The sequence below is a fragment of the Parasteatoda tepidariorum genome, chromosome 1 (genome assembly GCF_982258835.1).
Source record: "Parasteatoda tepidariorum strain Cologne lab strain chromosome 1, Ptep-v5.0, whole genome shotgun sequence".
NCBI lineage: Eukaryota > Metazoa > Arthropoda > Arachnida > Araneae > Theridiidae > Parasteatoda > Parasteatoda tepidariorum.
This window is the reverse complement of record NC_141755.1, coordinates 24,200,008-24,215,408: the sequence shown is the minus strand read 5'-3', so window position 1 is coordinate 24,215,408 and position 15,401 is coordinate 24,200,008. Positions and strand designations below refer to the sequence as shown.

At 32.6% G+C, this 15,401-nt stretch overlaps 1 protein-coding gene across 2 annotated transcripts in view; it reads left to right on the top strand.

The window, feature by feature from the left end:
• The window catches only part of LOC107437887 (pancreatic lipase-related protein 2), a 29,219-nt gene that overhangs the window by 7,262 nt on the left and 6,556 nt on the right, over positions 1–15,401 (top strand). The window contains exons 7-9 of one of the 2 annotated variants that reach the window (XM_087160338.1): positions 1,182–1,442; positions 2,893–3,016; positions 10,244–10,429. In XM_087160338.1, coding sequence (XP_087016464.1) covers positions 1,182–1,442; positions 2,893–3,016; positions 10,244–10,429 — 571 coding nt within the window. Of the gene's footprint in view, positions 1–1,181; positions 1,443–2,892; positions 3,017–8,307; positions 8,513–10,243; positions 10,430–15,401 lie in introns of those variants that run through there. The other variant, XM_087160337.1, reaches the window with a different exon arrangement.

Below are 15,401 nucleotides of genomic sequence, written 5' to 3'. Positions count from 1 at the left end.
TGTTTTCTATTGATAAGTGAGTTGTACGAAAGTCTATTGAAAAAGAAATTTTGGGAGAACAATATGTATATCTTACAAATATATACAGAAAATAACATTATTATTATCAGCGATATGTTATTTTTTTGCGCTTTGCCTAACGATGAATGACCCTCATACTGTCCAGATCTTAATCTCTTGGTTAATTTTGTCTCGGGAAACATGATATGAAAACTAAATGATGTTAAGCGCACAAATTGGAACCAGTGTAGAAAGAAAGTTAGTACCAGTGCAGAAAGAAATTCGTGCTTTGCGAATATAGCAAGAAGTCTAACTATGCATTTACTATAGTTTTGAAGTAAAATTAAAGAATAAGAGACTAAGATTCTTGTAAAAAGTCTAATATGTGAAATCATACTAACTTCTATAATGACATTAATGTGTTTCTTTAACCGTAAACAATAGCATCAAAATATAGCACCTCTGGCAACCTTACAAAAACAACAGTTGCTAAAGTCTTTTATTTTAAAAAAGAAGACTAACTAATACCAATTAAAAATACACCAAGTGATTTATGCAAATGAACGATATAAAATTACTAATTAATTTGAATTCATTAATTTATTCTTTAAATAAAGAACAATATTAATAAAATAAATTTCAAAAATGAAATGCCCATTTCCTTAATTAGCTAGTCAATTTTCTTAAATACCCATTTCAAGCTGTATATCTAGAATATAGCTGCATATCTAGAATTAAAAACTCACCAGCGATATATTTAAGCTGAATTGAGTGAAATCAAACCAGAGTCCCCCACAAGACTTATACGAATTGAAAGATTGAACACAATATTTGGGGTACAATGCTAGATTTCTCTTACCATTTGTGTCTAACAGAAACTATTTCTTATTTTGAAAAACAAATTTGTTTTAAAAGATGTATGTCATATGACAAAAATAAAAGCTAAGACGGAGCTGGGTTACTTGGGAATGTTTGAAGAATGTATTGGACACTTGTTGAGGTATATGTATCTTTGAATGTATGTATCACAAATTTTTGTGTATGTCGCAACGTAAATAATCAGTCCTTTAGAATCTGATGAATCCTTTACGTTAACACTATGCATCAAAGTATACGTAACAATGCATGTTTTATTAATCAGTAAACAATTTTGACTTCCATTGATCGTGCTTTTATTTCAGGTGCCAGACGTTTCGTAAGTTGCAACCATCAACGATCTCTTGATTTCTTCTATCATTCTATCAACTACAGAAAAGTTGTACCAGTAGGGTATGAATGCACCTCATGGAACGACTTTTTAGCTGGTAAATGCGCTGAATGTGGACCAGACACCAAAAGATGCGCCATCATGGGAATCAGGGCAGATGAGTACTATGAATTCAGAAATTCCTCTGTTCAACGAAATATGTATCTTCAAACATCCGGCAAATCTCCCTTTTGGCGTAAATATTTGGCTACATTCTTTATATTATTATAAATTGTGCTCATTGAACTGAATAAGAAAGCTATACAGGGTGTTCTCAAAACACCACTCTCTCCGCGAGCTTTTTCTTCTTCTTTTTTGTTTTCATCATCCCCGTTAAATAAGAATTAATGACAAAATAACTCGCGTCTCTCAAACGAACATTTTATTTACTGATGCTCCCAATTAGCATATTTTGGTTAGTAGTTTTGCACATAACTAAAAATGTTATGGAATAAACTGGGAGATTATTAATCATATAAAAAAAATATTAAAGAAATATCACCAAAAATTTATGCCTGGAATTTTTAAGCTTCATTATTGAAAACTCAAAACTGAAAAAAGGCTGCTTTACGACTTTATTTAAATGAAAAATTTCTTGCAAGCAAGTAAATAAATTAATAAATTGAACAACCGACCCTATCAATGCAAAACTACAGGGTGTCCTGTAATGACTGCCGTTTAAATAATTTTACAACCGTTGTAAGGTCGGATAGCTTGGTCGGTAGGGCTCTGAGCCCTTGTCCGAGAGTTCGTGGGTTCGAACCACGCCGGCCGAAGATTCCCCGAGTAGTAAAGTGACTGGTGCACGTTAAATCTGTCGAGTCGCAAAAGTCCTCCATGTTCGCATAACAAATCAATGCCCCTGGGGGTACTGGATTAGAGATCGTTCTCTGATTCAGGTCGAAATTACGATCTGTGGATGAATGAATGAGTCCGCCCTATAAACGGATGTGACGTATGGTGTGGCAGAAGTCAAATTCTTGACCATAGATGGCGCCACTGGAAATTAAGAACTATCGCACCCCCTCTGCCTAAACAGGCATACGTCAACAACAACAACAACCGTTGTAAAATACACATTGAACATACATATTAGAAGTCTCAAACCAACATTTAAATGAAGGAAATTAAAAAATATATATGCTGAAAACGCTTTGAGAACCTAGTGAATCACTACTGCCGAAGGCGGGACCAAACACACCAAAACTCGTTTGATTGGAGGTGTTTTCAATTGTCACCTTTAAACTCCTCTCTCTTGCCATTGGTAATCAAACAGATTTGAATATTTTCCATCCCACCTTCTTCAGTAGTTATTTGGTTGTTTAACTTAATGATGCAGTTTGTTTTATTTTACTTAGCTATTATAAACGGAGACGACTAGAATAACAGCCTAGCATTTTTAACAAACAGACTGTTCATTTTTAATGATTGATTTTGGTATTCATCGACTCATCATTTAAAAAAAAATTCTATCTTACGAATTATTAAAAATGTTATTAGCTTTATTTTTTGAAATAAGAAAAGTCAGAAGAATGTTTAATTTTGCCGATTTAATATCTAAAAAGCAATTGTTATTTTTTTTCATAATTATTTTTAAACATCAAAATAAAATAGTGGTAATAACGAACGTTGTTTTTATTACACAGTTTACCATTATCAAGTAACAGTGAAGCTCTATAGGCCAAAAGCATCCTATAAAGATGTGGAAGGTACCATGGATATCACCCTTGTTGGATCCAAAGGTGATGAACTGGCTCATATACAGCAAAAGTAAGTAGAAATTTGCGCCTAAGAAGAATTAATTTTCTAACACTATTTACAAGCCATAATTTTTCAAACTGCTCATAATAAAAAAATAAATATTTTTAAGAGGTACTTTAAAATTAAACTATAATAATGCGGAAAAGAGAAGTGAGCGTAACTCTAGAACTCTTTGTACAGCGTGCTGAAATTTAAACAACGGGTGCAAGGAAAATTTTTATCCCCCTGTACTAAAACTCGTTTAAATACACTGCTAAAAACAATTAAAGGATATTGTAAGTCTTGTATAAAATAACGGTATAAGCTTTATTTATTTATTTTTGCATTAAATGGAAGAGAGTCACAAGTGCTTTGCAGTATGCAAATTTTGAGTTTGATGACGAAAACGACGCTTCAGCGGCAGCTAATTTGATTTGGTTTTCAACTTAATGTAAGACAAAGGTCCCGCAGTGGACTGATCGTTAAAACACGGTTCCCAGCAGATCACCGAAGTCAAGCATCACTGGCTGCGGTCAGTGTGCGGGTGGGTGACCGCTTGGATTAGTCTATGTAGTGACGGAGGGTGGGTGGTATTGGTCCTCGTTAAACTGTTCTACCGTAAAGTGCTCAACTTCGCGTGCAGGTCGACGGGCTACAGAAACGGGGTGCCATCCCCTCAGCAGAGGATCAAAATTGTGATGACATGTCTTCGGATCATCCTCAGGGATGTTTTCCAGACCGTCGCCAATAGCCCATTGTGCAGCTCTAGTGCGACGTAAATGTACTACAAAAATTAATGTAAGACAAAGCGGAAAAGAATGATCGACGTTCAGTAAGCGCGTTGTTTCGATGAGTGCGATGTCTCAACGAAGTCATTTAACGGAATCAGAAGCTTGGAGAGTTGTCGGCCCGTTAGCGGGGGGGGGGGAGCACAAGCCGAAGTAGCAGAAGCGATTGGAGCATCACAAAGTGTGATTTCCAGGATCTGAAACAGTTTTTTGAAGATTGGAAATGCAGGCCGAAGATCAGGACAAAGGCGGAAACGTGCAATAACGCCCGATGAAGACCGTTAACGCTAACGGCTCGGAGACACCGAAATATGAATGCCACTCTTCATCAACAATACCTTAGCTCGACTACTGGCCCCACAGTTTCGACACAAACTTTCCGAAAACCACCTACACGCTGTATGCTCGCCGACCAATGATGTGAGTCACTTTAACAGCAAGGCATCGTCGCGCTCGCAGGGAATGGGGAACAGAGCATGTGAACTGGAGAAGAAATTAATAAGGCAATATTCTTTTCTCTGACGAGTCCCATTTTTCTGTTCATCCTGATGATAGGCGTATTTTCATCTGGAGGGAACGTGGCACTAAAAACAATCCTGTGTTAGTGCACGAAAGTGTAAGATTTGGAGGTGGGGGAATGATTGTTTATGCTGGCATCTCCATTTATCTGCGCACCGATCTCTATATCATTCGAAGTGGAACTCTGACCGATCGCGAAATAGGAATGATATCCTGATACCTATAGTAGTCCCTTGCGCTGCAGTAATTGGAGATGACTTCATGTTAATGGACGAGAATTGCACGCCACATCGTGCTAACATGATCAATGATTTCCTTGTGGAGGAAGGAATCATAAGAATGAATTGACCAACGTGTTCTCCGAACATGAACCCATGTTTGGGTCATTCTAAGCAGATGATTTGCTGAACGACTGCCGGCCCCACCAACTCTCCAAGAACTGGAAAGAGCTGTTCTGGAGAAGTGGACAGAATACCCCAGTCCCTCATTAATAAACTCATTGACACGATGCCTAAAAGGTGCTCAACGTTGCTGGCCGTCTGGGGAAACCATACACCCTATTAAAAACGATTTTCTTTTAAGGAAACGTCTTTTTTATTTATTTGTTTTTCTCATTTGCCCAAACTGTGTTTTTCTCCCCTTGTACCCAAATACTCAATAAAACGCATTTTTTCTGCCATACAAATGTCATTTGTATCTTACATAACCTACTATGTCTGGCGATCAATCATTCAAACAATTCTCCAGCTTCAAGATCAACCAACAATCTCATTACCCTTTAATTGTTTCGAGCAGTGTATTTAAGTTAATCCGCTCATGAGGGTTGTTAGAAAAATAATTTTTTTCTAAGGTTTAGCATTAGGCACTGCTACAAAGTCAAATGCATTACACTTTTCCTTTCAAAGAAAATTTCAGAAACCTTAACAGGTTAATTACACGTTCTTCAATAAATTATTTATTTTTGATTCCTTATGTCACGTAAGCTAAAGCAAAATGAACGTTAAGTGAAACGTTAGACTTGACTTTTCTTAACCCTTAAGAATGGGCATTCAGCTAGTAATAACTATAACAAAAAGTTAAAATCGTCTTGTTAATACATTGGTATTATAAGCAACTGTGTTTTAACAAGCGTATATAGGCACTTATGTCGAAATTATTTTGCTTTTTCATCTGATGCTCATAAATTAATTTCTTCGAAAAGTTTTCCAGAATGTTTCATAAGTACTGCCCATAAATACATATATTTAGAATCCTTGATAAAAATTAAATTTAAAAAAGTATGCATATTAGGAGTTACACATATTTAAACGATTAATAAACAGTAATGCTATCGAGATTTGATTTTATAACCGGCGTAAAGCAGTCGACCTTTTTATGACTTTACTACTATCTATGTTTCAGTCCATAGCTCTGTAGTTTTGAGTCCAACCCAGAAGACTAGAATGGCCAGTGGGGCTAATTATCCTTTGTGGAGAACAATTCAATGGAACTAACCCCACATTTGCGTTACATGGACAGGAAAATCACGAAAATCTCTCACGGTTAAACCAAAAGCAAGGAGATTCTAACCAGTTATCCGTCTACCACTGAGGATAATTTATGTCAGCATCACGGTTAGTGTGAGATGGGAGCACAATTCCAATCGATCAGCTATCGCTGAGATTCAAACCTGGGTCACCTAAATGGGAGGAGAAGGCTCTATCCTCTGGGCCACCGTCGAAACACTAGGGGAGAAGGCGAGTGGTAAAACTATTTTGATAGCGTGATGAGACAGTAGGTGCTTCTAATTATCACATTTCAAATTCTTTCTTTTCCCTTAGGCAAACTAACAAGTTTCGATGTTTTAAGTCCCGTCTTCTTCTATAATAATTTGACAGATTTCGATAATGTTTATTGATATTAATATAAAATTAAATATTAATTTAAGCTACCCAATGAGTTTGCTTTTTTGCTTCATTAAAGACAAGGAATCTAAAAATATATCTTAAAGAAGGTTACTGTAAATAGGGTGAACTGAGTTTGATTACAAGTCAGTACAAATCGTGAGCAACGTAGAAAAGGGATTAAGTTTTAACAAAAAGAAAAAAAATTTCGAAGTAAAGTGCATTTTTCATAATACAAAATTTAATGTCAGTTTAATAAAAAGTGACATTTTGGAAAATAATTTCAAAAATTTGCTTTAATACTTTCTATAAGAATCAAAAGACTGCCTTTCACTTAGGAGTCGAGTAGAAACTTTGTCATAAAATAACATCCGTATTCTAGAGATTTATAACTGTCAATTGGTGTATCAGTAACATTTTTGGATCTGTTACAAAAATAACGAGTGACTTTTAAAGAAATGTTACCAAATATTTATCAAAATATGCGTTAAATTAAGAAAAAAATTATTATTTACATTTTTAAAATCAAGCGATTCCTTCTAATCAATTTTAAATTGATTATGAAGAAAATTGTTCGTGACATATTTCTTCTTCTTCGACACTACAGTCAGTTTACCCCATCTTAATCTATTCTATGCTATATTTCTCCATCTCTTTAGTTCCAAGTCCCTTAACTACTTCTCTATTCCATTTAACCATCCTGTTCCAGGTCTTCCTCTTTTTCTTTTTCCCTCTGGCATTTGGAAGGTTATTTTTTAAACAGGATTTGCATCGCTTTATCGAAAATCATCAGTGTCTCTTCGTTCGCTTTAGTAGCAGCGAACGCATTCACTCACATTCGCTGCCATATAAAACTAATGCTTTCACTAGTGTCTTGTACAACAGTATTTTTGTTTCACAACTTATGTATTTAGATTTTAAGTGGTTTCTCAATCCATGATAACATCTGTTAACCATGTTGATTCCATTTTATATTTCAATTTTTATGTCATCATTATTATTTACTATTGTGCCTGAATATTTAAATTGAACTAATTTTTCAAACTCATATTCATTAATTTTCAGTGGTTGCAGATTTGTGGTTCTGTTTGTTATTGCCCTGAGTTTAGTTTTTTCATCGTTGACTGACAATCGTATGTTTTTTGCTGCTGCAACGAGTGCGCAGAACCAACTATAGCTGCCCTAGTTCTTCCCACGATATTGATATCGTCTGCAAATGCTAGCAGTTGTACGAATTTAGCGAAACATGTGTTCTACATTTGTATACCAGAGTTTCTAATTGCCTTCTCTAGTGCTAAATTAAACAGATGACATGAAAGATTCTGATTCCAACTTCACTCTACATTTTACTCTGTTAAATATCATTCTTATAAGGTTAACCAATTTTTTAGGGATTCCCAACTCTGACTTTGCCTGATACAATTTCCGTCTCTTGATGCTATCGTAAGCTGTTCTGAAGAGTCTCTCTGCCAGGATGTTTGTCAATATCTTGTATGATGGGTTCAGGAGAGTAATTCCTCCATAATTCTTAAAGTCCAGTCTGCTTCCTTTCTTGTACATTGGACAGAGGGGACTTTTTCCCCTATCAATGGGCATTTTTACCACAGTCCATACACGAACTATAGTAGCGTGTATTTCTTGGATAAGTTTAGGCTTCTTTATGTTAAGGAGATTGTCATTGATGTCATCCGGTCCTGTCGAACTGTTGTTATTTAGTTTATTTATTGCTCTTTCAACTTCATCCAAGAATGGTGGTTCTAGTTCCTCGTCTTGTGGAGTCCTGATTATATCTTCCTCTATTCCCTCTGAAGTATCTTTTCCTATACGAGTCCTTTTGAAATCATCCAACTCCTTAGTATTTCAGTATTATCATCAACAAGTTCTCCGTTCCATCACATGTGTGAGTTCTGGGGGAGAACTATCTTCTAGCGTTCCTCAGCGTAATGTTTCATAGTTTCTCAGCCATCTGTTGACATTTGATGACAATAACTAAGCTAGTTTTTTTTAGCAGAATGTAGCAAACCGTATATTTTGATACCCTTCCCTTTTACTTTAATCCGGCATAATAAGCTTAACTTCATTTTTGAATTACTACTTGAATTAATTATAATTTTAATTTCTTTATTGACAGAGCAACCGAATTTTTCCATGGTGCAAGATACCAATATTTGGTAACAACAGAGAGAGATTTGGGTGAAATCAAGAGTGTTACTTTGAAGTGGTTCAGCTCATCTAACAATCCAATCAAAATGATCTTCAAACCTAAACTAACCGATGATATTTCTTTTCTCGCGTTGGCATCAGTTTTCATTTTTAATTGATAGGCTTCGTCACGCAAGAGCACGTAGTGAGCATCATATGGCTGATCTATATTATATAAAACACTAATACGTTTTAATTGAAAGATTTCGGCGCGCAAGAGCACGTAGTGAGCATCATATGTCTAATCGGGTGAATTCTCACCGAATTATCAAGAAAATTCTCACAAAATTATCTTCATCGAAGCCAATGCTTTACATCCATCACATGTGTGAGTTCTGGGGGAGAACTATCTTCTAGCGTTCCTCATTACCTTCTAGAATTCTCTTGCTTCTAATGGTGTTCTAGTACTTTCTCCCTCCCGTGACAGATATATACATGGAAAAGTTAATATTATTTTAAATTTTCTAATTTTCTGAACAATACTGAAATGGCAATTATTTTCAGTACCATAAAATAATTTGCTACATACGGGAAAAAAACAAATCTGCTATTTTGAAACTAGCGATAACATATTATTTTTTAAAAAAAAAGTAGAGAATAATGTTTACAAACTTACCGCCATTTGCTTATTTAACGCTATCTGAGAACAAAATTAACTAATGCCTTTGTAAATATTTTAATGGAATGGTCTGGTAGGCAGACAGAAAACTATGTTTCATAGTTTCTCAGCCATCTGTTGACATTTGATGACAATAACTAAGCTAGTTTTTTTAGCAGAATGTAGCAAACCGTATATTTTGATACCCTTCCCTTTTACTTTAATCCGGCATAATAAGCTTAACTTCATTTTTGAATTACTACTTGAATTAATTATAATTTTAATTTCTTTATTGACAGAGCAACCGAATTTTTCCATGGTGCAAGATACCAATATTTGGTAACAACAGAGAGAGATTTGGGTGAAATCAAGAGTGTTACTTTGAAGTGGTTCAGCTCATCTAACAATCCAATCAAAATGATCTTCAAACCTAAACTAACCGATGATATTTCTTTTCTCGCGTTGGCATCAGTTTTCATTTTTAATTGATAGGCTTCGTCACGCAAGAGCACGTAGTGAGCATCATATGGCTGATCTATATTATATAAAACACTAATACGTTTTAATTGAAAGATTTCGGCGCGCAAGAGCACGTAGTGAGCATCATATGTCTAATCGGGTGAATTCTCACCGAATTATCAAGAAAATTCTCACAAAATTATCTTCATCGAAGCCAATGCTTTACATCCATCACATGTGTGAGTTCTGGGGGAGAACTATCTTCTAGCGTTCCTCATTACCTTCTAGAATTCTCTTGCTTCTAATGGTGTTCTAGTACTTTCTCCCTCCCGTGACAGATATATACATGGAAAAGTTAATATTATTTTAAATTTTCTAATTTTCTGAACAATACTGAAATGGCAATTATTTTCAGTACCATAAAATAATTTGCTACATACGGGAAAAAAACAAATCTGCTATTTTGAAACTAGCGATAACATATTATTTTTTAAAAAAAAAGTAGAGAATAATGTTTACAAACTTACCGCCATTTGCTTATTTAACGCTATCTGAGAACAAAATTAACTAATGCCTTTGTAAATATTTTAATGGAATGGTCTGGTAGGCAGACAGAAAACTATGTTTCATAGTTTCTCAGCCATCTGTTGACATTTGATGACAATAACTAAGCTAGTTTTTTTAGCAGAATGTAGCAAACCGTATATTTTGATACCCTTCCCTTTTACTTTAATCCGGCATAATAAGCTTAACTTCATTTTTGAATTACTACTTGAATTAATTATAATTTTAATTTCTTTATTGACAGAGCAACCGAATTTTTCCATGGTGCAAGATACCAATATTTGGTAACAACAGAGAGAGATTTGGGTGAAATCAAGAGTGTTACTTTGAAGTGGTTCAGCTCATCTAACAATCCAATCAAAATGATCTTCAAACCTAAACTATACGTCGAATATGTCACTGTAATTCCAATGAATGTCATCGAAAAATCGTAAGTAAACAGCATAAATTTCTATCCTCAAATGATCCTATAAAATAAATATGTGAAAAAATTCAATAATTTAATGAGAGAATTAAATTAGTTAGCTGGCTTTCAACGATCTGGATACTTTAAAAATTAATTTTATTCCACAATAAAGCATGAGTAAAATCAGAAGGTCAAAAATATTTTATTTAAAAAATAAAACGAGCAAATCTATATTATATAAAACGCTAATACATATGTATCAATAAAACCGATGATATTTCTTTTCTCGCGTTGGCATCAGTTTTCATTTTTAATTGATAGGCTTCGTCACGCAAGAGCACGTAGTGAGCATCATATGGCTGATCTATATTATATAAAACACTAATACGTTTTAATTGAAAGATTTCGGCGCGCAAGAGCACGTAGTGAGCATCATATGTCTAATCGGGTGAATTCTCACCGAATTATCAAGAAAATTCTCACAAAATTATCTTCATCGAAGCCAATGCTTTACATCCGGCGTTCAGTACTATTTCATATTGTTTTACAACACATGGTTTGAGCCCTCTGGTGGGAAAGACTTTAAAACAAAACTTACAACAGTTACTTTTCTCAACAACTGAAATTTAGAATAGTGTGATTACGAAAAATATTTGAACTGTTTGCAATTTCAAATTAATATTGAAATGCACAGGCTTAGAATTTTCTACAGTGAAAAGTTTTCGGAACTTCAGTGTTCAAAAAAGTATACGAAAGCTAGACGTTAAGAGCGTATCCAATGAGCGAGCAAAGTGAGCATCGGATTGCGAAGCAATCCGAAATGAACTGCGAAAGCAGTTCCGGGAGTTGGTGAGCGCCAGCGAGCAGGGGGCGAAGCCTCCTAGTATAATATTAAAACAATTATATCATTTAGTAATTTAATAGTTCATTTTTCTAAAAAGATGTGGATGTGATACCAGTACATATTGGAGAATTATAAAAAAATAATTCAAAATATTGACAGAAATATTTGAAAAAATCAGGAATATTTTTCACACTTAAACCGAATCTTTATAGTGGATCAAAAAATTCTGTCAAATGATGTCATTCAAAAAATGCTTATAATTAATTAATTTGTCATGTCATTTTTATTCTTTAATTATAATCCAAGTGAAATATAAAATTGTTTTTACTCTTATTACAGCAAGTGGAATCCATTGTGTAATGTTGATTACTAAAAAAATTTTATATTAAAAATAACTTTTTTTTATAGAAGTAAAAATTTCAATTTTTCTTCAAATGCAATAATAGGTTTATTTTTGCTAAAAACTTTAAAATCATTACTTTAACAATTAGACAATAAGAAAAGTACAGCAAAACATTCATTATAATTTTTTAATTCATCAATATATATAAATATATGGGTGATTCTTTTTAAACATGACAATCCAAATTCACCAAATTTTGAATGCCAAGAAAATGACATATTAGCTTAGAAGTTTAAAAAACAGTCATTTTAAGTTAATAGTAAGTAACTCAACTTAAGCCTTTATGTTAGATGGACCATAAAATGCTTAAATTAATTCTTTTTATCCACTGTAGAAAGAATCAAATTTTTTTTTTGTTGCTGATATGTACAGAATAAATTTGTGTCTAGTAATCAATCATTAAATAAATAACTTTGATTACATCCAACCATATTACAATCATACATAAACTTGGTATTAGATTAGTATTTGCTTTTCCTCCTTACAGTATTAGCAGTTAAAAAAAATTTGGTAACACTTCAATGTCCTGGAATTCATAAGCCAGGAAAATGACAGCCAGGAAAATGACAAATTCGCCATTTTATAGCATATAACTTTACTTTAATTTAATATTTTGGCCTAAGACGTTTACATTCTGCAGAAAACAGCAGGATTTCTTAAAATAACTCACATAAATCTATGTAGTTTATGTTTTTAAAGATTTCAAGAAGCCAGGAAAATAACAACACAAAAACTTACTCATCTTGAAAAATTTTTTGAAATGGATTTTGAACCAAAAAATTGGTTCTTCATTCATGCAACAAGACATGTTCATATAGGAAGGTATCTAATCAATCTATTAACATAAGATAATGATTGCTGGCTCTATCTATTTTGGTTATAAACCACTACATAAAAGTAGCCAGGAAAATGACAGATTTTCTTGGGACAAAGAAATTATTGACAGAAAAAAAATTTTTGAACGAAGTTTTTGTAAACAATACCCTCTGCGTATATTCTGGAAATGCTTACACCGGTTGAGATAAAAAAAAATTAGATATTGAAAAATATATGGGAAGTTTTGATGCTAGTTATTATTGGAAACATTGTTTGGGACATGCCAGGAAAATGGAATTTCGAAGTTCAATTAAATATTTTAACTATACAAAATAGTCAATGCTAGTGCAAAGTCATTTTAAAATGCTAACAGCAAAGCAATATAATAATTTTTTTTTTAAAAAAAAGTTATTTTAGTATTAGATCTTGGAGCAAGGGACAGTGAATTGTCATATTTCGTGAGAATCACCCATATATATATCGCGTATTTTTGTAAATCCTTGAAGCTGACTTAGGTTTAATATAAAAAATGCGCTATATTATTATGAACTGTCATTTATAATTTTTAAATTACTTGAAAAATTAAAATTTCATTGAATTTTACTAAAGAAAATTTTTTATATATTTTATTACGAAATAATACACTTCAGATGTTCAAATTCAACTCTAAATCTTCTGTGTTATATATTGCCCTTGCAAAAGCCATTTTCCAAACAGGTCATTACTAAACAGCAAATTAAATTTTTCCTCTAAATGCAACCAATTTATTAAAGTCTATCTCAGTAAAGCTGTTACTCTTTACATGTAATTACGAACAGTAAAAAAAAAAAATTTGATCGAGTCGTAATGAGCTGTATTCAATCCCTGTAAATCTTCTTCTCCTTGCATCTAGTTATTAAGCTGTAAAGCAAATTCTCGAAACGCAGAATGGAGAGGGTTTTATTCTGCCCTTGAAAAACAGTTACTCCTTACAAGTAATTTCTACACTTTAAATTTCTCATCTAATTGCATTGGGATGAATACTTTTTCTTATAATATATGTGTATCCGAGAGTTTTTTCATTGTACTCTTTTGAAGCGCATTTTTATCAATTCAACATTTTAAAGTTAACTGTGATTATAAAATTAAAATTGAAGGTACGTGTCAAATATCAATTTATTAAAAAAACCTTACGCTAAACCTTGACAATCTAGTGTTAGCTATAAGCCATTGCATCACTTCCACTAACTCTGTGTATAGTAAATCTAATATTAAGTCACCGAAAAGTGCATCAAATAACAAAACAAATAAAATAAAATGGAGGTTACATACGAAATACAAATTTAGCGGGAATATCTGTTAAAAGGAGTTTGCAGTACAGTGACGCTAAGTTCGGGAAAAATAATTATAAAAATATTAGTACCGTTATTAATTATTAAATTTTTAAGAATTACAATTGTGATAGATTTTTATTGTTAGGAATTAACAACATGTTTAACATGTTGTTAATTCCTAACAATAACCTTCACAAATTCAACTTAAGAAAAAACAGTAGTTTCACAAAATACTTTTTCTTATAATTTTATTTTTGTATTCCTTAAGAAACGATAAATCCATATTTTTGTGTTGAATTTTTAATATAGTTTTTAATTTTTCACAAATTATGTCTAAATTTTCACAAAATAGGCACCTCTCAGAAAAACCTAGACAGACCCCTGATATAGGATTATGTGAGGCAACGTGTTTTTATAAACTTATTAATTTAATGACACCGGTAAGGATAATTTCTAACATCGCTTTACACGTTTAAAGGATTATAAAATAAGTAACACCACAAGTAGTTATTTTTGAGAACTACATGTTGTTCCTTACTGGTCAATTGATCGATAATGTGTCTCCTTGTACTGACGCTATTAATTTAATGAATGAATTTAAATAACACTAAAAATGTGAGGGAAAAAAACTTGTTTTCTTATTTGAGCTGGAAATTTGGGCGAACTTATTTTAGTTCCAACTTATTCCTCATATTCCTGGTGGTTTCGACACCAGGAATGAAAAGAAAACAAAATGTTTTTCAAGGTACATACAATCACTGGAATATATTATATTGGCTAATAAAATTTATTAAATTAACAGGGCCACAAGATCAGAGTATTAATTATAGTTTTAACTAATAAACAGCTTTTTTAAACATTTAATTGTTTAGTCTGGAATTACACCATTAGCCAATAATAAAAACTCTAGACACAAATATAAAATGAGCATCATTATCACAAGTCTAAAAAATCACGTTCTCTTTGATAAACAAGTTTGGGAATTCAAAACATTTTTTCAGCGATTTAATATGCCAAAATGCTTAGATATTAGACTTTTATACAATAAATTTTCTCCAATAGTTTATCTACTAATTAATATTTCCTTAAAAAAATTTAAAAAGTTACCAGAATTATGAGCTTAAATCATGTGAAACATAAATCGTCATTTATAGTTCTAAGTGACGATACTAAATCACCACAGTCCTCTTTAATTGACACTTAAAGTGCAAAGACTGACAAAAATAAATTAATTAATTGAATTTATTTTTAAAGAATTTACACCAGACGTAATCTACATAGATCAGATATAATATTTTACAATTAACTAACTTAATTAGTGTCTTAAATTTTCAGCAAATTACATACTGTCGTAGTCGTATAAGAAAATCCAAATAAAAACTAACGAAATAAAAATAATAAAATACTACTAAACAAATTAATTGAACAAATAACTTTCATAATCTAAAAAAAACTCCTGAAAACTTAACTAAAGCATTTAAAAATAAAACGTTCACTTACGAAATTGTTTATTTTAAATACTTAGAAAAAAGATTTGTGCTTTTTAATTTCACCGGCGATGGCGATAAAATCGCCAATGCAAAGTCAAAAGGCTCACGTAAATGGAACCGTTATTTTTTT